Raw genomic sequence first — 15,331 nt, 5'->3', positions numbered from 1 at the left:
GAGGAAGATTGGCTCAGATGTTAGCTCAGGGCTCATCTTCCTCACCAAAAAAATTGAAGAAAATAAAAATCAGCATTGATTAGTTTATAGTCCCTGTCATCTTCTCCAACCATCATCAAAGCATCTACCTTGGCTGTGAGGGTGGCTGGTTGCCAATGAGGCAAAGTACCGTATTCTCCATGGGACACAGCCCAACATGTCTTCTTTGAATATAAGGCATGGAATAATAGCACTCAAAACTTTTTATCCTTTTTGTCAGTCAGTTGTTTGTCTCTTCCATTTAGTGAGGGGCTGCCCCTAACCTAAAGACAGCATGCTCCTGTTATTAGTAACATGTCTGGAGGGAGCTGTGCACACACGATGACCCTATATCTTTTTGTGCACTGGACCTTTTTTCACCCAAGGGGGACTCTCCTGAGCCATCAGAGGAAGTCACCTTCACAATGACTTTGCTTATCATGTTTTTCTCCTTTACTTTTCAAAGATCTAACTTCTGCACTCATTCTATTTCTCCCGCTTGAAACATATTCTCCTCTTGTAATTTGAGAAGCAAAAGGATAATTTTGTGAGGACTTTTTGGTGCTTATGCTGAAACCCTGAGATCTTTGTAAAATTAAATTTATGCATTTATCTTTTCCAAACCTAGGCACTTCCTTTCATCAGATGGATTTCTGGCCTACTGTCAGTCAGTTATTTCCTAAAATGTTAGGACAGTAGATTTTGTGGTCTCTGATTTGAGTGAATCCAGGATTGGAAACACATAATCTTGTTGTGCACAGATTGCTTTGAAGTTGCTTCAAGACTCAACGAAATCTCCTGCATGTTTTCTTCTGCCCTGTAGGGGTTTTTCCAAAGTTTAAGGTCCTTTTTTCTTTTAAAAACTTATCAGTCTTTCCCCTGCTCCGCAACTACCATTTTAATTATTTCAAATAATAAAATGTATCAGCTTGTTTTCAAGTGCTTTAACTTCATTGATATTGCCAGGAACTTTTAGATGAACTCTCTGTTGACCACCTGCCTGGGTTTTCCTGGGGTAAGCCTGGGCTAGGCCCCGGTATCCAGGGCTTGTTTTGAGTCCCCACAGCCAGTTGGGTGCGGTGACTGTCCATTTCTCTTTCTCAGCGCAATCGCCTCGATCCTGAGGGCCTGGCTTGACCAATGTGCGGAGGACTTCCGGGAGCCCCCGCACTTCCCTTGCTTACAGAAACTGCTGGATTATCTCAAACGGATGATGCCAGGCTCGGATCCAGAGAGAAGAGCACAAAATCTTCTTGAGCAGTTTCACAAGCAAGAAGTGGAAACTGACAGTGAGTACTTTCTTGATTCCAGGGAAAGAGCTAGATTCTGATTCTGCAACCTCCATGTTGAGGAAATGTTCTCCCTGTACTTGATGAACGACCTTGGTTTCCCTCAGAAAGACAAGCTGCTGGGAATTGGTGGTGGCTGTAAATTCTAAGGGTTATTGAAGTGCTTATTACAGAGCCTTAGAGTTTTAGAGCAAAGAAGGGGATCTTTAAGACCACCTAGTCTGGCTCCCTCATTTTATAGATGAGCAAACTGTAGCTCAGTGAAGTGAAGTAATTTCCTAGGGTTTCTTCTAATACCGTCAAGATGATGATCTCCTTGATGATCTTTTACCTTCCGTTGTCAACGGGTACCATGCTGAACTTGAATTTTCTTTTTATTTTCTGCCTAATGGCTTCTCTTTCTATCAAATGGAAACCCATTACAAACAACCACCCCCATTCAACAGTCAAAGAATTAAATTCAGTTCTGCTGCTGCCCTCACAAAAGCTCGGAAAAGGTGTTTCTGCTACAGCTAGAAAGTGTCACTGATATCTGTCCCCTGCTAGGGCAGATTACCGTCATTTTACATCTCTGATGGCCTCATCAAAGGAAGTTTCTGTGGCTGTTTTTTCCTGTTTGAGGAACTGAGTGCCTTTTTTCAAGGACAGAGGAAGGGCCACCACTGCAGGTCGTGGGCTGCTTGGAACTATCAGGCTTTGAAGAAAGTCAGAAGAGGTTAGGTCAGGCTTTTTCAGCATGACATCTCATCCCTTCACTGGCGGCTGGGTGATGGTTGCCATGGCGGCTGACCCACTTGGAGCTTCTGACAGGCGTTTCCCTGAAGTGACGCCTGATTTCCTCAGTGAGGGGAGGGAAATGGTTCCTCAACACCGATAAGGGAAGCTGCATCAGCGCCAAAGAAAATATCCTTAAATTCCAAACAGTACCTGTTGCATTTTTTTTTTGTATGGGGTACCAGAGAGGGGAAAATGCAGTTGCGTCATTAGAAGCCCACTGCCAAGTGCTCTGTATCTCAGATGACTTCATCTGCCGGGAATGCTGGACTACCAGGGGCTCTCCTCCAGCTGCCTGGCCTCAACCCCCTTCAGGGCCTCCCCACCAGTCTTTGTGCTGGAGTGGAAAACGCTGTGTTAGAGCCCAGCTATCCCCATTGGGGCTGCCCCTGGCTCTAGGCCTAATTGGGGAACCGGTGGGACCAGTCGTTCATTGTTTCCAACCCAGGGACTAGAAGGCGGGGCTCATTTGGCAGGCTGAGGCAGGGGAGAGGGAGATTGCCTGACTTTGGGAAGGCTTTTAGGCAATACCCAAGAATGAATTTTTTCAAAGTTTGGAAAATTTTAATCAAGAAAGCTCTAAACTCTCTCTTTATTAAGTACAGGAGTCATTGAAAAGGAGTTTTAGGAGCTTGGTTCTCATGTGCTTGTTTTACTCAGTTTCGTGCTGGCAGAAGCGACAAGCTCTTCTACATGTTTTTCGAAAGTAAGATTTTGCTTCAAGGTTTTACTTACTTACCTTTGGAAGAGAGTCAAAAGCAGAAACTGTGAAGGCAGGGCCTAGGCCCCAGAGAGAAAGGACCATGTAATCCTCATGCCCAGCAGCATCCAAGGACCATATGGGGCTGCTCTGAGTGTTTGCTGAATGAATGAGGAGATAAGCCTTACCATGTACACTTTTTGTCTGAAGTGGGTCACCCTCGGCATTGCAGAGTGATTGGGAGAGATTTGTATAGTAGCTAGCAAGAGGGATGAGAGGCCCATTCTGAACCTTTGTTTAGGATTTCAAATTTCATATTCCTCCACTGAATGCGAGAGTACCAGAGTTGTGTGGAGGAAAAGTGGTGAAATCATGGGGTTTTAGCTTTCTTTAACTCATGCCTGTTTGTGTCTCAGCCTCTGGAGGCAAGCAGTGACCCCCTCCTACCTTCCTCAGTCATAACTCAACCCCATTTGCATCAGTACCTTCCAACACCAGGGTGAGGGGGCCATCCTTAAATGAAATACCTGTCACCAGAGTTGGCAAGTACCCATGTGGTGCTCTGAGAGGGGAAGTGATATAGGGTCCACTCTCAGCACCCCCTTTCCCCTAGAAAATTGAGAAAAGGCCATCCAACTGAGACAGGAACCAGCCTGAAGAGACAGGGTCCTCCGCAATGCCTCTGGCCTAACAAGATAAGGCCCCTAACCAATTGGCAAGCTAAGAGAATCAGATAGAGACTACCAAGATCCACATTCTGCAGCTTCGGGACTTTCCCAGCTTTACGCATGTGCCCTAGCACCCTGGAGTCCACTGAAGGTGACCCTAGCCTCATTACCATAGTAAAAATCACACCCAGGGGTGGAGAGCTAGGAATGATACATGCAGTGCCTGTGGTAGCGTGTCAAACAACAGCGCAAGCTCAAGAAAAACCCCGCCTCTACGTGTCAGGACAAGGCACGCCTCCCCAACCTTTGCCTAATAAAAGCCCCATAATCCGCTCCCTAATGAGCCAGTCACCTGCTTTCCTTTCTGCACCGGCTCCCTTGTGCCTCCTCTGTGCACAAGCTAATAACTTGTACTTTTCTATTCCCATTTGTTGTCTCTCTTGATTTCCATCCTGGGGAACAACAGGAACCCACTGTGCTGGTAACACAACTAATCCAAGATGCCTAAAAGTCTTTTATTCTACAAAGAAAGAGAGAAAAGACTTAAAATGTAAGCATTCTGGGGGAGTAGTAACACTGACTTTTCTGCTAAGATATAACTGAATGCAACTAGGTTTTTTTCTTGAGAACAGATTTAACAGACAGGAGAGCAAGGGGTGTGAAGGGACATGAGGTTGGGAAACAACTCAGGATTTAGGGAAGGGTTCCAAGGAAGGGAAGGAGGTTCAAATGAAACTTCATCCAATTCCGCAGTCTTTCAAAATGGCGTCCGGAGGTCCTATTCCACGTACCGAGCTCTTCAGCTTTTGATTTGGAACCCCAGGTAGTGATTATGGGGATTCTTTCTCACTTCTTCAGTCTGTGCCTGGTGCGATCTGCTAATTGATGATCTTAATCTAGAATAAGACTCAGATGAATTTAGTCTAAGGCTGTTCTACTGCTTCAGGCGTACTTTACTTTAGGTGGAAGCTGACAGCTACTCCAAACATTTTGAGAATTCTAAGGACTTTCTGAAAATTTTGAGGACTTCATTAGCGTTTCTGATACCAAAATGGCCCACTCTACTCCCCAAAGCCTGGCCTGCCTTCATTCCCCGTCTTTCCAGCCTTCGGGTTATAAATGGCCAATAATTAAGAATTGCGTAGTTGGGGTTTAAGAAGTAGTTGGATTAGTCCTTGAGCTGATCAGAGAGTTTGAGGGAGCCTCAGATGAGAGTAACCCCCTGAATGTTAGCCCAGCTTTGCTTCTCTAGTCTTTGCCTAACCTGGCTCTGTCCTTTGCTGAGGAACTAGGGATTTGTCAAAGTGATGACATGAGGCCTCTGAACTTAATAAGAATCTAAGAACAAGCAGAGATTGGGCACACCTCCATTTCACTCAGATCTATTGTGCTTGCTGTTCTCTCCTGTGGGTTTTCTAAACCCTCTTCTTCCTAAATGAAAGAAGTTCAATTTGACTCTATAAACAAGGTCATATACAGTGGCACCAAATTACTAATTTTTTTTGCATCTATGAACAGATGGGTTTCCCAACGCCATTTCCTTCAGCCTGGAAGAGGAAGAGGAACTGGAGGGTGGAGGGTCTGCAGAATTCACGTGCTTCTCGGAGGATCTCGTGGCAGAGCAGCTGACCTATATGGATGCAGTAGGTCTCCTCTTTGTGCCTCGGACTTGCTTCTACTTAAAATGTGGGGAGTGACAGTACTAGCGGCCCCAGGGAGGGCAGTGGGGTAATGTGATGTAAGTCTTTTCGAATCCTTGAAAGAGGCTGTGCCTGTAAATGCAGAGAGAAGATGTGACTTGAATCAGTCTTCTGAATAATTCAGACTGGGTGAAGGTGCTTTTTACTTGGCCCTCAATACACAGAGGGAAATAAGAATTCTAATCCTAGTGAAACAAAATCTACCCTGTTCCATGGGTATATCTCTCCCTTTAGACTCATAAATATTTCAAGATCTGAACTGTTTATTTGGAGGATTGTAAAGGGGTCAAAGTATAAATTAGGATAAAATAAATTCACTGAATCCACATGTGATTGTATCTGGCAGCTCATTCCATGTGTGATTCCGGAAGTTTGAATATTTTTGTTAGCTGTACATATTTGATTGCTTCAGTTACATTTCATAGCTTAATATTAGCTGGTAAATACCAGTTAAAGAAAACAAGACTGTTATAAATTATCACAATAGTTTTAGGTCTTCTGCACTTACCACTTTGGAAAAAGCAGTATAGAAAGTGGCAGAGAGTTTCCATCTAGTGAGCATGCAGATAAACTATCAGAAGTAAATCAAATAGTTCATGTAAAGTAAATCCTGGTGTTCTCTCTTTTATACCAAACCCTTACACATCTTGTATTGAATCGTACAAATGAGATAGGATTTGTTCAACAAAGTTGTTGTTGGTGGTGTTCCACCACTGACAGCATAAGAGAAAGATGGGAAACTTCATGGTTATGACTTTTAGGCAAAGACCTGGAAACCAGGCTTTAAATCCTCCTTTCTTCCTTTTACTGTGTGACGTTCAAAGTTTTTCCTTTTATATGCTTCTTACTGTCTTCATTTTAAATAGTGACATGGATGAATGTCACAGGTACTGTGCTTCTGAATTACTTTTCAGGTGGTCATTGAGCATCCACATGCGTTATACACAGTTCATGATCGTGAGTGCCCAGAACATACCATGGATATGCTTTTTGAGGTCAAAATAATCTTTACTTCTTGTTGATTACTGGTTTATATTTTTACCTGGCTTTCCTTCAAAGACAGAAAAGTCAAAATGTTTTTGATCAGTTAAATTTTCTTTGGGTCATTGTGTTCCATTTGTTCAGTTGAGCAGATTTAGAAAGAACATGTAGGAGTTTCTGATCAATTAATATATTAATTATTTACTTTTGTCTATTGAAATGGACACCATGAGGCAAATCCAGTAGAAAAGGATTATTTGTCCATTCACAAAACACTACTTTACAGATGATTCCAATAATGTGCTTTGCCATATGAAGTGTCTGTCTTGTCCTTAAATTCAATTCCTCTTTTGTTCTAGCAACTATTCAAGAAAGTAGTGCCTCACCACTGCCTGGGCTGCATTTGGTCTCGAAGGGATAAGAAGGAAAACAAACATTTGGCTCCTACAATCCGTGCTACCATCTCTCAGTTTAATACCCTCACCAAATGTGTTGTCAGCACCATCTTGGGGGGCAGAGAACTCAAAACTCAGCAGAGAGCCAAAATCATCGAGAAGTGGATTAACATTGCCCACGTAATTGTCTTTTTTACAGTATTCTTTACGTTTGGTAGATATTGGAGATGACTTCATCACTCTCTTTAAATGGTTTATCCATTTGGTTGAAAGGCAATCAGAAGACCACACATGAGGGTCCATTGGGTTTTTATTGTTGTTATTGTTGTTCTTGCAGAGTAAGAAAAAAAGTTGCCTTTCTTAACTTGGGAGCTTATCTGTTTTTCCTCTTTAAAAAAAATTGGTCCCTTGCTTGCTTCTTTCTGCTCGTGGGCCCTCACGCTGCTGCTTCTCCAGGATGAGACATTCCATCTCCTTTTTCCTTTGTATTCACAGACTGAGTGTCGGTTCTGCCTGGTGTTCACTAAATATAAACTGATGGTCTAAGTGTTAAACAGACTGCTCTTCAACCCAGAATGATTACCCCTATGCCCTTCTAGTACCTGGAAGCATTATATCTTCTGCAGATTTGAAGAGCCGGTACCTTCTTAGAATCCTCAATCTCTTTTCTAAAGGACTGACATATACAGATTTCACATTAATCTGGGGCTTTTCTGAGGGCTTTATATCTGAAGTTGGAGTGACAGAGTCTATTCCTAGGCCTGAATGACGTTCTCCTGAGTGTCAGTCTAGTCACTTGGATCAGCTGTTTACATGCCATATGACCTTCACTTAGCAGCATATTATTTCATGATTGAGAAAAGGTCAACATTATTCAGTCAGTTGGTCACCAAATATTTCATGAGCTCCTAAATGTGTGTAAGATACAATTTGATGTACTTTGGGGACATAGATAGGATAAACACAATTAATTTGGTCCTGTAGGAGCCTGTAGTCAAATAAGGAAGCTAAGATATACTGGAATTATCTCAGCCTGGGCAGAAGAGGAGCAGGGCCGTGTGAGATCAGTACTGCAGAAGTGGAGGAGCGAGAGATCACTTCTGACTGGGGTGGTCAAGGAAGGCTTCATGGGTAGGATGACATTTGAGTTTAGCTTTGAATAATAGATAAAATTTTTTGATATTCGAACATGGGGGAAGATTTTTTTTTCTGGGCAGAAGACATTAAATCAGCAAAAACTATGTAATTAACAATGATTTTGAAAAATTATTATTATTTAAATATCCTACTAGTCCATGTTCTGGGCTGTATGGGTCAACCTTCAACCAAAACACATTTTGCTTTCTATCTTAATATATATTTTTTTATTAAGCCCCTATCTATAGGACATAATGCTTAAACTTGCACATTCTCTCTTTTTTTTTTTTTTCACATTCTCTTTTGTTGTCTTTGATTAGAGAGCAAAGTCATAACTGTGCCAGAGAATTTTCCTTGAGTGTTTAGGTGGTCTGTTACCAGAGAGTTTAGTATATGAAAAAAGTAAGAAATAAAGAATATCTTATGCAACTTAGATTTCTCCTATTCTGAATTAGGCTTATTTATCAACAAGAGCTACAAAATTCTGATAGAGTGTGATGAAGCAGAGAATTTCTCTATCGTCTTAGAATGATAAGAAAACATTTTTGCCATAAATGTCATACCCTTTAATCCATTCAACTGCTTAGAAAATCTATAGCAAGAATGTAGCGTCTGTATGTATGATAGTGTGGCTCAAACAATGATTTTTGGTCCAAATTAAGTTGTGCATTTATGTGATAATAAGAAATACAAGTTTAATAATTTGAATAATTTGAGGTATATTCCAAATCCCATAGGACATGCTTAAAGCCAAGAGTCCTTACTCTTCATGATGTAGTTTCCTATTATTGAGCATGTTGTGTCACTTAAAATTATGTAGGGTAACTTAATAAAATAGTGAAACTCGTAGGTGGTTTCCTGCCAAGATTTATTTTAATTTTCCTGCATTAATCACAGTCAGTTTCTATTGAGAGGATGTTTGAAAAATAATAATAATTTTACACGCAGAAAATATTTCTGACCCCATATGACTGTATTTTCTTAGACCGGCCTTATGGCTACATTTTTACTTTTGTATCACATCTCCTGGAAGATACCTCCTTTCCCAGAAATGGAGCCAGATGCCTTTTATACTCCTTTAAACCCTTAGTGTAAGCCTCTTTCTGAATAATGCGTTCCATATGTTTATTACAATTTGCATGAAATATCTGTGCTTGAGTTGCCTTATTTATTGCAAGTGTACTGATTTTTAGAACATAACTTTGGGATTCTGAACCTTTGTTGAACCATGCTCTCATGGGCTTAGGTTTCCAGACTGACTATAATTCAGAGCTCTTTCTCTCATTCTTTCTCTCCTTTTAAATAAGGGGAGAGCATTGAGACATTCAAAGAGAATGGGCATGACTTTTGTAAAATACTGTGACATTTACTCTAAGAAAACGTTTGGGGGTTTGTTTGTTTGGCATAGTTTTAAGTAGCCAGATTTTGGCATGCTAAGTTAGAGAATGCCGTTTCTCCTTCATATTCAGGATTAGCATTACTTCATGACATGATCTTTTAAGCTATGTGCTTTTATGCCCAACCACTCAGGGACCTCTTGCCCCAGATGTTCTGCACAAGGCCAAACCCAGTGTCCTGAGTTGTGAACACGGGATGTATTACACTTCCAATGCCTATATATGAAGCATGTCCTTTGACATAAGGCCTAGTCCACTCTCCCCATGTTACCAAGAATGGGACCCTCTCCCTGAATGTTTTGCTGTCACTGCCATTCATTCAGCAAGACTTTGACTCCGAGGTCACTGGCTGCTGATGCTGTAGACCTCGTGTGGTAGCTTAAGTTTCGAGATCAGAGAGCCTTTCTCCTTACCCAGAAAATGACACCCAGAATGTTTCCTGTTCTCTTTCTATTTTGTTGTAAAATGCTGCCAAAATGAATTTTATTTTAAAAGCCCAAGTTATTTTGGAACCGTTGAAGTATCAAGGTGTTGCTGAATGTTTATGATTGCGCCACAAGCCAATTTGAAACCAAATGAATGTGTATAAAAATATTCCCTCTTGGCTAAGAGCATAAAAGCCAAAGTTCAACTTGTGGTGCATTTTTATTGCCAAGTTATATACACCTCTTTAGACAAGAGTTGGTCATGAGATGTTCGATGCTATCTGACCTCGAAGTGGCTGCTGCCCGGTTCACTTTGCGGTCTAAAGGATACAGCATCTTTCATGTGTATTTTTAGGGCATCCGTGTGCTTTCAGCAGGAGAAAGTTTGCTTTCTCTAGCACAGCTCTACAGACTCACCTCCATTCGTGTTTTTACTAGAAAAGCTGGAAACTATAAAACTGTAACAACAAGGCAAAAAATATATTAAAGGGAGAAAAACAAGCATACAGTGCCAAAATCTGTAAAGCGTTTTGGTGACGGGTGGGAGTGAGGAGCCACTTTTGATGTTCAGTATTTATACAGCTGCCTATTTAGTGGTAAGAATTCATAGCAGCTGTGATTCCTCTAAAACAGGAAACCACCAACTCACTGTATTATTGATACTAAATGCCTTTTATGTTTTAATCTCTCTCCATACAGGAATGTAGAATCCTGAAGAATTTTTCCTCCTTGAGGGCCATCGTTTCAGCACTCCAGTCCAATTCCATCTATAGGTTAAAAAAGACATGGGCTGCGGTCCCAAAGTGAGTTCCCAAGTGCTCTGCTCTCTTTAACTGGGGTGATTAGTTGCTGCTTACGTGGTGTGGGTCCTCACCTTCAAAGCTCATATCATATAACTGGAGAAACATGTTCAAAAGCCTCTGTGTGTTCCAGGCAGGGTGCATTTTACACATAATCGTTACTGAGTTTTGAGGCAGGGCTGCTGCAGAAATCGAACTCATTCTCGTATGTGCCAAAGCTCAGACTGTCGGCTTTTGAGGTGGCTTTAAGGATGTGCTTATTATCTGGATTTTGAGGGATAAGGTTGTGGCGGCATGAAATTACAGTGATTTGCCATTCCTTCTGGTTATTTTTCAGCCACATTCCAAAGTCCTAAGCTATTCCAAGAGGTGAGGGAGAATGTGTGCAGACAGGACATTAGTTCTTGCTGTTCGACAAGAACCCGTTTAGGTAGTTTCTGCTTCAGCATATTAAAAACTATCTTAGTGATGTTAAAAACCCCTAAGTGTTCCTTCCTAGGTGCCTGACTAAAATTATTAACTGGCCACATTCTGTATTGTTTTCCTTCATTTTTCTTGATGTCACCTTTGGAACAAATAATTTAATGTTCTTATTATTGCACTCTCACTCTCTCCCCTATTTCCAGAGCTTCACCTGTAGACCAGAGAACTTTTGCAAAGGAGGGAATGGTGAGTGAGGAGGCAGTTCTGGTCCCATATCAGCACAGGTTTAGAGGCTGGGGAATACGTCATGGTTACAAACTAGGCCGGCTCCATCCAACAAGTCTACCTAAGTTTGAACTAATCAGGAAGTCAGGAAGAATGTATAAACTGTTTATAGTCTATACTATGTCAGTAGAGTCCATTTCAGTCAGGAGAGAGACCAGCTGGCTCCCCTGGCAGGCCTGCCTTGTGGAATTGGTGAGTTCACTCCTCAGAGTGGAAAGTCTAGGTACTCAGTTTCATCAGTTCACTTAGAGCTGGTTAAGCCCTAAGGGACTGACACTATCTAAACCCTCAAGGTTGGTAAACCAGAGTTTCGTAAATTTATGCTGAAAAATGAGTGCCAGAGTACTCAAGCTCACCGATTAGCTCATATTCTCAAGCAGCAGAAAGTCTACTTGGGGGAAGTCAAATTATTGATTACATAATTCTTCGATGGGTAAAGAGAAAAAATTGAAAGTAGATGATAATGACTGGTGTTACAGAGCTATGGAAGCCACAGCCACCTGGACTCAAAGCTCATGCTCTGTTTACAATATCATTACCTGTCCATAGGAAAACTGGCAGAGAGGCTTTTCCAAGTACAATATAGTTTTCTTGATTCCCACTCTTTTCTTGGGTTCCCTCTCCTCTTCATTATTTTGAATAATCAAGGTGACTGTGTGTGGAAGAGAGATTAGTTGATTAATTTTCCTCTGCACATAAATCTTATGAAAGATATGGGTTATAGAAAATCCATATAGTTACATGATAGGCCCTGGTGAAGCATGATGGGAAAATGAGGTGCATACAGTCTCCTCATCCTCAACGCCTCTTACCTCCTCGCCTTCTCCTCATCACTGCTCCCCAGCTGTGGCATCAAAAACAAAGGGATGGTCAAGTGCTAAAATGCAGCCTTCTCTGCTTGCAGTGAAAAGTAATCCTACCTTTCTTTGGTGGTTGATAAATAGAACACTATGGAAAGTCACTTAACCAGCCAAACATTTTTTCCATAGCAAATTTGAGGCTAAAACACAAGTAAAAAATTAGTGGACTTATATCTTAATCTCTTGGTTACCACATGAGAAGGTCCATTCTTTCAGTTGGCTTTTTTAACTATTCCAAAAAAAAAAAAAAAACATGACAAAACAAACCTCAAAGCCTCATTCTATATGACGTGGATGTCTGGTTTGTTTTTTAGTTGGTTGGTTCATGTTTTAGCAGGGATGCTACAGAAATGTCACAGTTCCTTTGAGGAGACACCTTCATATCAGCTTTACATATTTTCCATTGCTAAAGTCAAGGGATGGGGTTAAGATATCTTATTTGGTAATCACTTTCCTGTAATCATGTACACTAATAACTTTCAGTGGACAGAGAAGACATCTATTTATTTCTCTTTATTTAGGCCCACATGTAATTAAGTTCTTAATTATTTTTTCCAAAATATAAATAGCTTTAACGGTTTTCTTTGTTATAAGAGTAACGTTACGCACATTGTAAAACAAATAAGTTCTTAATAATGGCTTTCTCATGATAATGAAAATGCTGCACATATAATAATATTGCCCCTGCTAATTCTTTGCCTTCAGAATCATCTCCTCAGTAACCCTGGAGAGGTGTGTAGAGAAAAGCATGAGGCCTGTGGGGATGTAGTATACTAGAAAGGGACAAGGGCAGAGTAGGTGCTTTCCATATGAGATCCTCCTGACTTTCACAGCAATCCTACAGAGGGACTATGAGTATTTTCATTGTGCAGAGAAGAAAATTGGAGCTCAGGAAAGTGAAGTGACTTGTCCAAAATCACTTGGGGAGTGAGTGGCAGAGTTGGGATTTGAACCCACGCCCTCTGACTCCAGAGCCCATCCTGGTTCCACCATCTACTCTGACTCTGAGAGTAAGAACACTGGACTGTGTGGTTCAGGAAATTTGGGTTCTGTACCTGCCACTCTCAGCAGTTAGTAGTGGAAACTTGGGCATATCCCTCACCCTGGCATTTTCATCTCTAAAAATGTGGGGACTGGCCAAGATGATTTCTCAGGTCCCATGGGGCTGTGTGTGTGTGTGTTGCCAAGATAGTTTTTTTTTTAACTTGCTGAGAAGAACATGTCCCAGTTGAACAAAGTAATGCCCCAGTTTAACAAACCTTTTTTATGATTATAACATGCATAGTTAGAAAATATCCCTCTCTTCACACAGGTGACCCTATCTACCTTTTAAAAAAAAAGCCACTGTGCATGAAAAGAGTCACTGGCTTCGTCTGTGCTCATATCACCCACTGATCTTGAGATCTGTACAATCCCCTGTAGCCATAGGTACTGGAGACAGCTGGGCCGACAGTGTTGGGCTTTTACTAACTCTTCATTTGTTAATATTTTCTTAATCTCTCTTATAGGGACCGAATGCTGATGTTTGAAGAACTTTCAGAGATCTTCTCAGACCACAATAACCATTTGACCAGCCGGGAACTTCTGATGAAGGTGAGGCTCTTGGTGACAGTCCTGGGTGTAGCACTATTGACAGCTCTGGAATCTATTCCAGAGCCTAAGGGCTCCTTAAATTCCTACAGTCCCACAAGAAAGCCTGAAGTGACCAGAAGGCAGAGTTTTTGTTTTTTATGCTAAATCTAAGAAGCTTGGGGCTGAGAAGATTCAAAGTCCAGCTCCTTGCCTTCACTGTTAAGCAACCAGATTGTGAAACTTGTGCTCATGTGTGTATCTCTTTAACAAGCTGCTCTGCAAATACCAAGTGCTGGCAGTTAGGTAGGTGAGAGGCCCTGGAATATTCCTTCTCAGCAAAAAATTTTCTAGAACGACAGAGGCCAAGCCTGCAATTCCACATCTTTTATTTGGACTAAGTTGCACAACCCATCAGTCAGCAATATTCATTGAACACCCAGTGAGTGCTGACTGCTGAACTACAGGCTAGGTGAAGGTATAGCATGGTTCATTTTATCTCTCCAGACATTTGTTGAATGCCTAATACTTGTAAAGCATTGGACCAGCCCCTAGATTCCATGAAGATGACTAATACAGACCCTGTTTTTAAGAATTCACTTTCTAGTTGGTGGATATAGACACTAAACAAGAATAAGTCGTCAAATAAAGGTACAAATAGCAGATTGTGAACGATCATCAGAGGAGGACATAGGCCAGATAGTATCTTCACAGCTTTTCTATAAAGTAGATTTTAGCATCCTCATTTTGCAGATAGTCAAGACTCAGAGAGGGAAGTAACTTATCCTAAGTTACGCACCTGGTAGGTGGTGGAGCTAGAAGGTGAATCCAGCCTGGTAAGACTCTAAAACCTGTGCTTTTATCACTTAGGCATAAAACTATTTCTTCTGACCACTCGGTGGGTAGGGAGCGGGTTACATTAGGTAAAACTTTAGAGAGAAGGTAAATCAGGAATTCAACAAATATTGATTGAGCATTTACTCAGTGGTGCATCATATGGAAGGCAATCTCTGATTTTAAGGAGATTCCAGTCTCATGCGAGAGGTTGGGAAGTAGACACTTATAAAATAGTGTGACGTGTGCTACCATAGGGGGAAGCCCTGAGCTGGGCAGTTAGAAGAGATGATCCTTGTCCTTAGTCTCCTTTTCCATAAATTGGAGACTATAATGGTATTTAATCTACTGACCTTGTAGAATTATTTTGAAGATTGACTAAGATAAAATATTTGAAAGCACTATTTAAATGTAAGTTATTTTTAGTATTTGACAAACTATATTCATGTGAAACCAAAGTATGCATAACAAATGAAAATGAATAAAGTATAAGCTAAATTTGTAAGCTTAGGGCAGGCACTTGGAGGAGGGGTGCAAGTGAAGTGGAGGTGGGGTTACTAAGAAAAGGCATCTGGTTGATAACTACTAGATTAGTTGTTCCTATAAGGGCATCTGTTACGATCTTCCTGACTGTTCTCCTCCTAAGTCCTACTCTTCCTTCATGTCTCAGTGTGGACTCCCCTTCTTCTGGAAGCCTTCCTTGACACTCTCAGGTCTGATTAGGTACCTTCCCACGTGCTCCAGGAGAAGCCTGTCATTTGTCTGTCCTCACACTATCATATACTCCATTGGAATTACCTGTGTACTTAACCTGTCTCCTGTAAGCCTTTTGCAGGCAGGGACTGGGTTTATCTTTTTCACTGTTATATCGCTGATGCCAACACAGTGCCTAGCATATAGGAAGTGGTCAGAAACTGTGTTTGACTGCATGAATTGATGGGGCTTATAATTCACATGTCTTTGACAACTTGCCCACTGTTAGCCCTTCTTGGGGTAGATGATATGAGCGGGGCAGTTTATGCTGATGTCTGGCATTGGATTTGGCCTACCTGATTCACTGCACTCTCAACAATGCT

The 15,331-nt window shown here is 41.4% G+C and overlaps 1 protein-coding gene across 2 annotated transcripts in view; it reads left to right on the top strand.

Moving 5' to 3' along the window:
• RGL1 (ral guanine nucleotide dissociation stimulator like 1) overlaps positions 1-15,331 on the top strand; it is a 119,773-nt gene that overhangs the window by 75,001 nt on the left and 29,441 nt on the right. Inside the window, exons 5-10 of one of the 2 annotated variants that reach the window (XM_058539892.1) lie at positions 1,123-1,307; positions 4,968-5,092; positions 6,064-6,144; positions 6,490-6,705; positions 10,184-10,287; positions 13,361-13,445. In XM_058539892.1, coding sequence (XP_058395875.1) covers positions 1,123-1,307; positions 4,968-5,092; positions 6,064-6,144; positions 6,490-6,705; positions 10,184-10,287; positions 13,361-13,445 — 796 coding nt within the window. The remainder of the gene's footprint in view (positions 1-1,122; positions 1,308-4,967; positions 5,093-6,063; positions 6,145-6,489; positions 6,706-10,183; positions 10,288-13,360; positions 13,446-15,331) is intronic. The other variant, XM_058539893.1, reaches the window with a different exon arrangement.

This window comes from Diceros bicornis, chromosome 4, assembly GCF_020826845.1.
Source record: "Diceros bicornis minor isolate mBicDic1 chromosome 4, mDicBic1.mat.cur, whole genome shotgun sequence".
In the NCBI taxonomy this organism is placed as follows: Eukaryota; Metazoa; Chordata; class Mammalia; order Perissodactyla; family Rhinocerotidae; genus Diceros; species Diceros bicornis.
The sequence above is the reverse complement of the archived record's forward strand: the minus strand, read 5'-3'. Positions and strand labels throughout refer to the sequence as shown.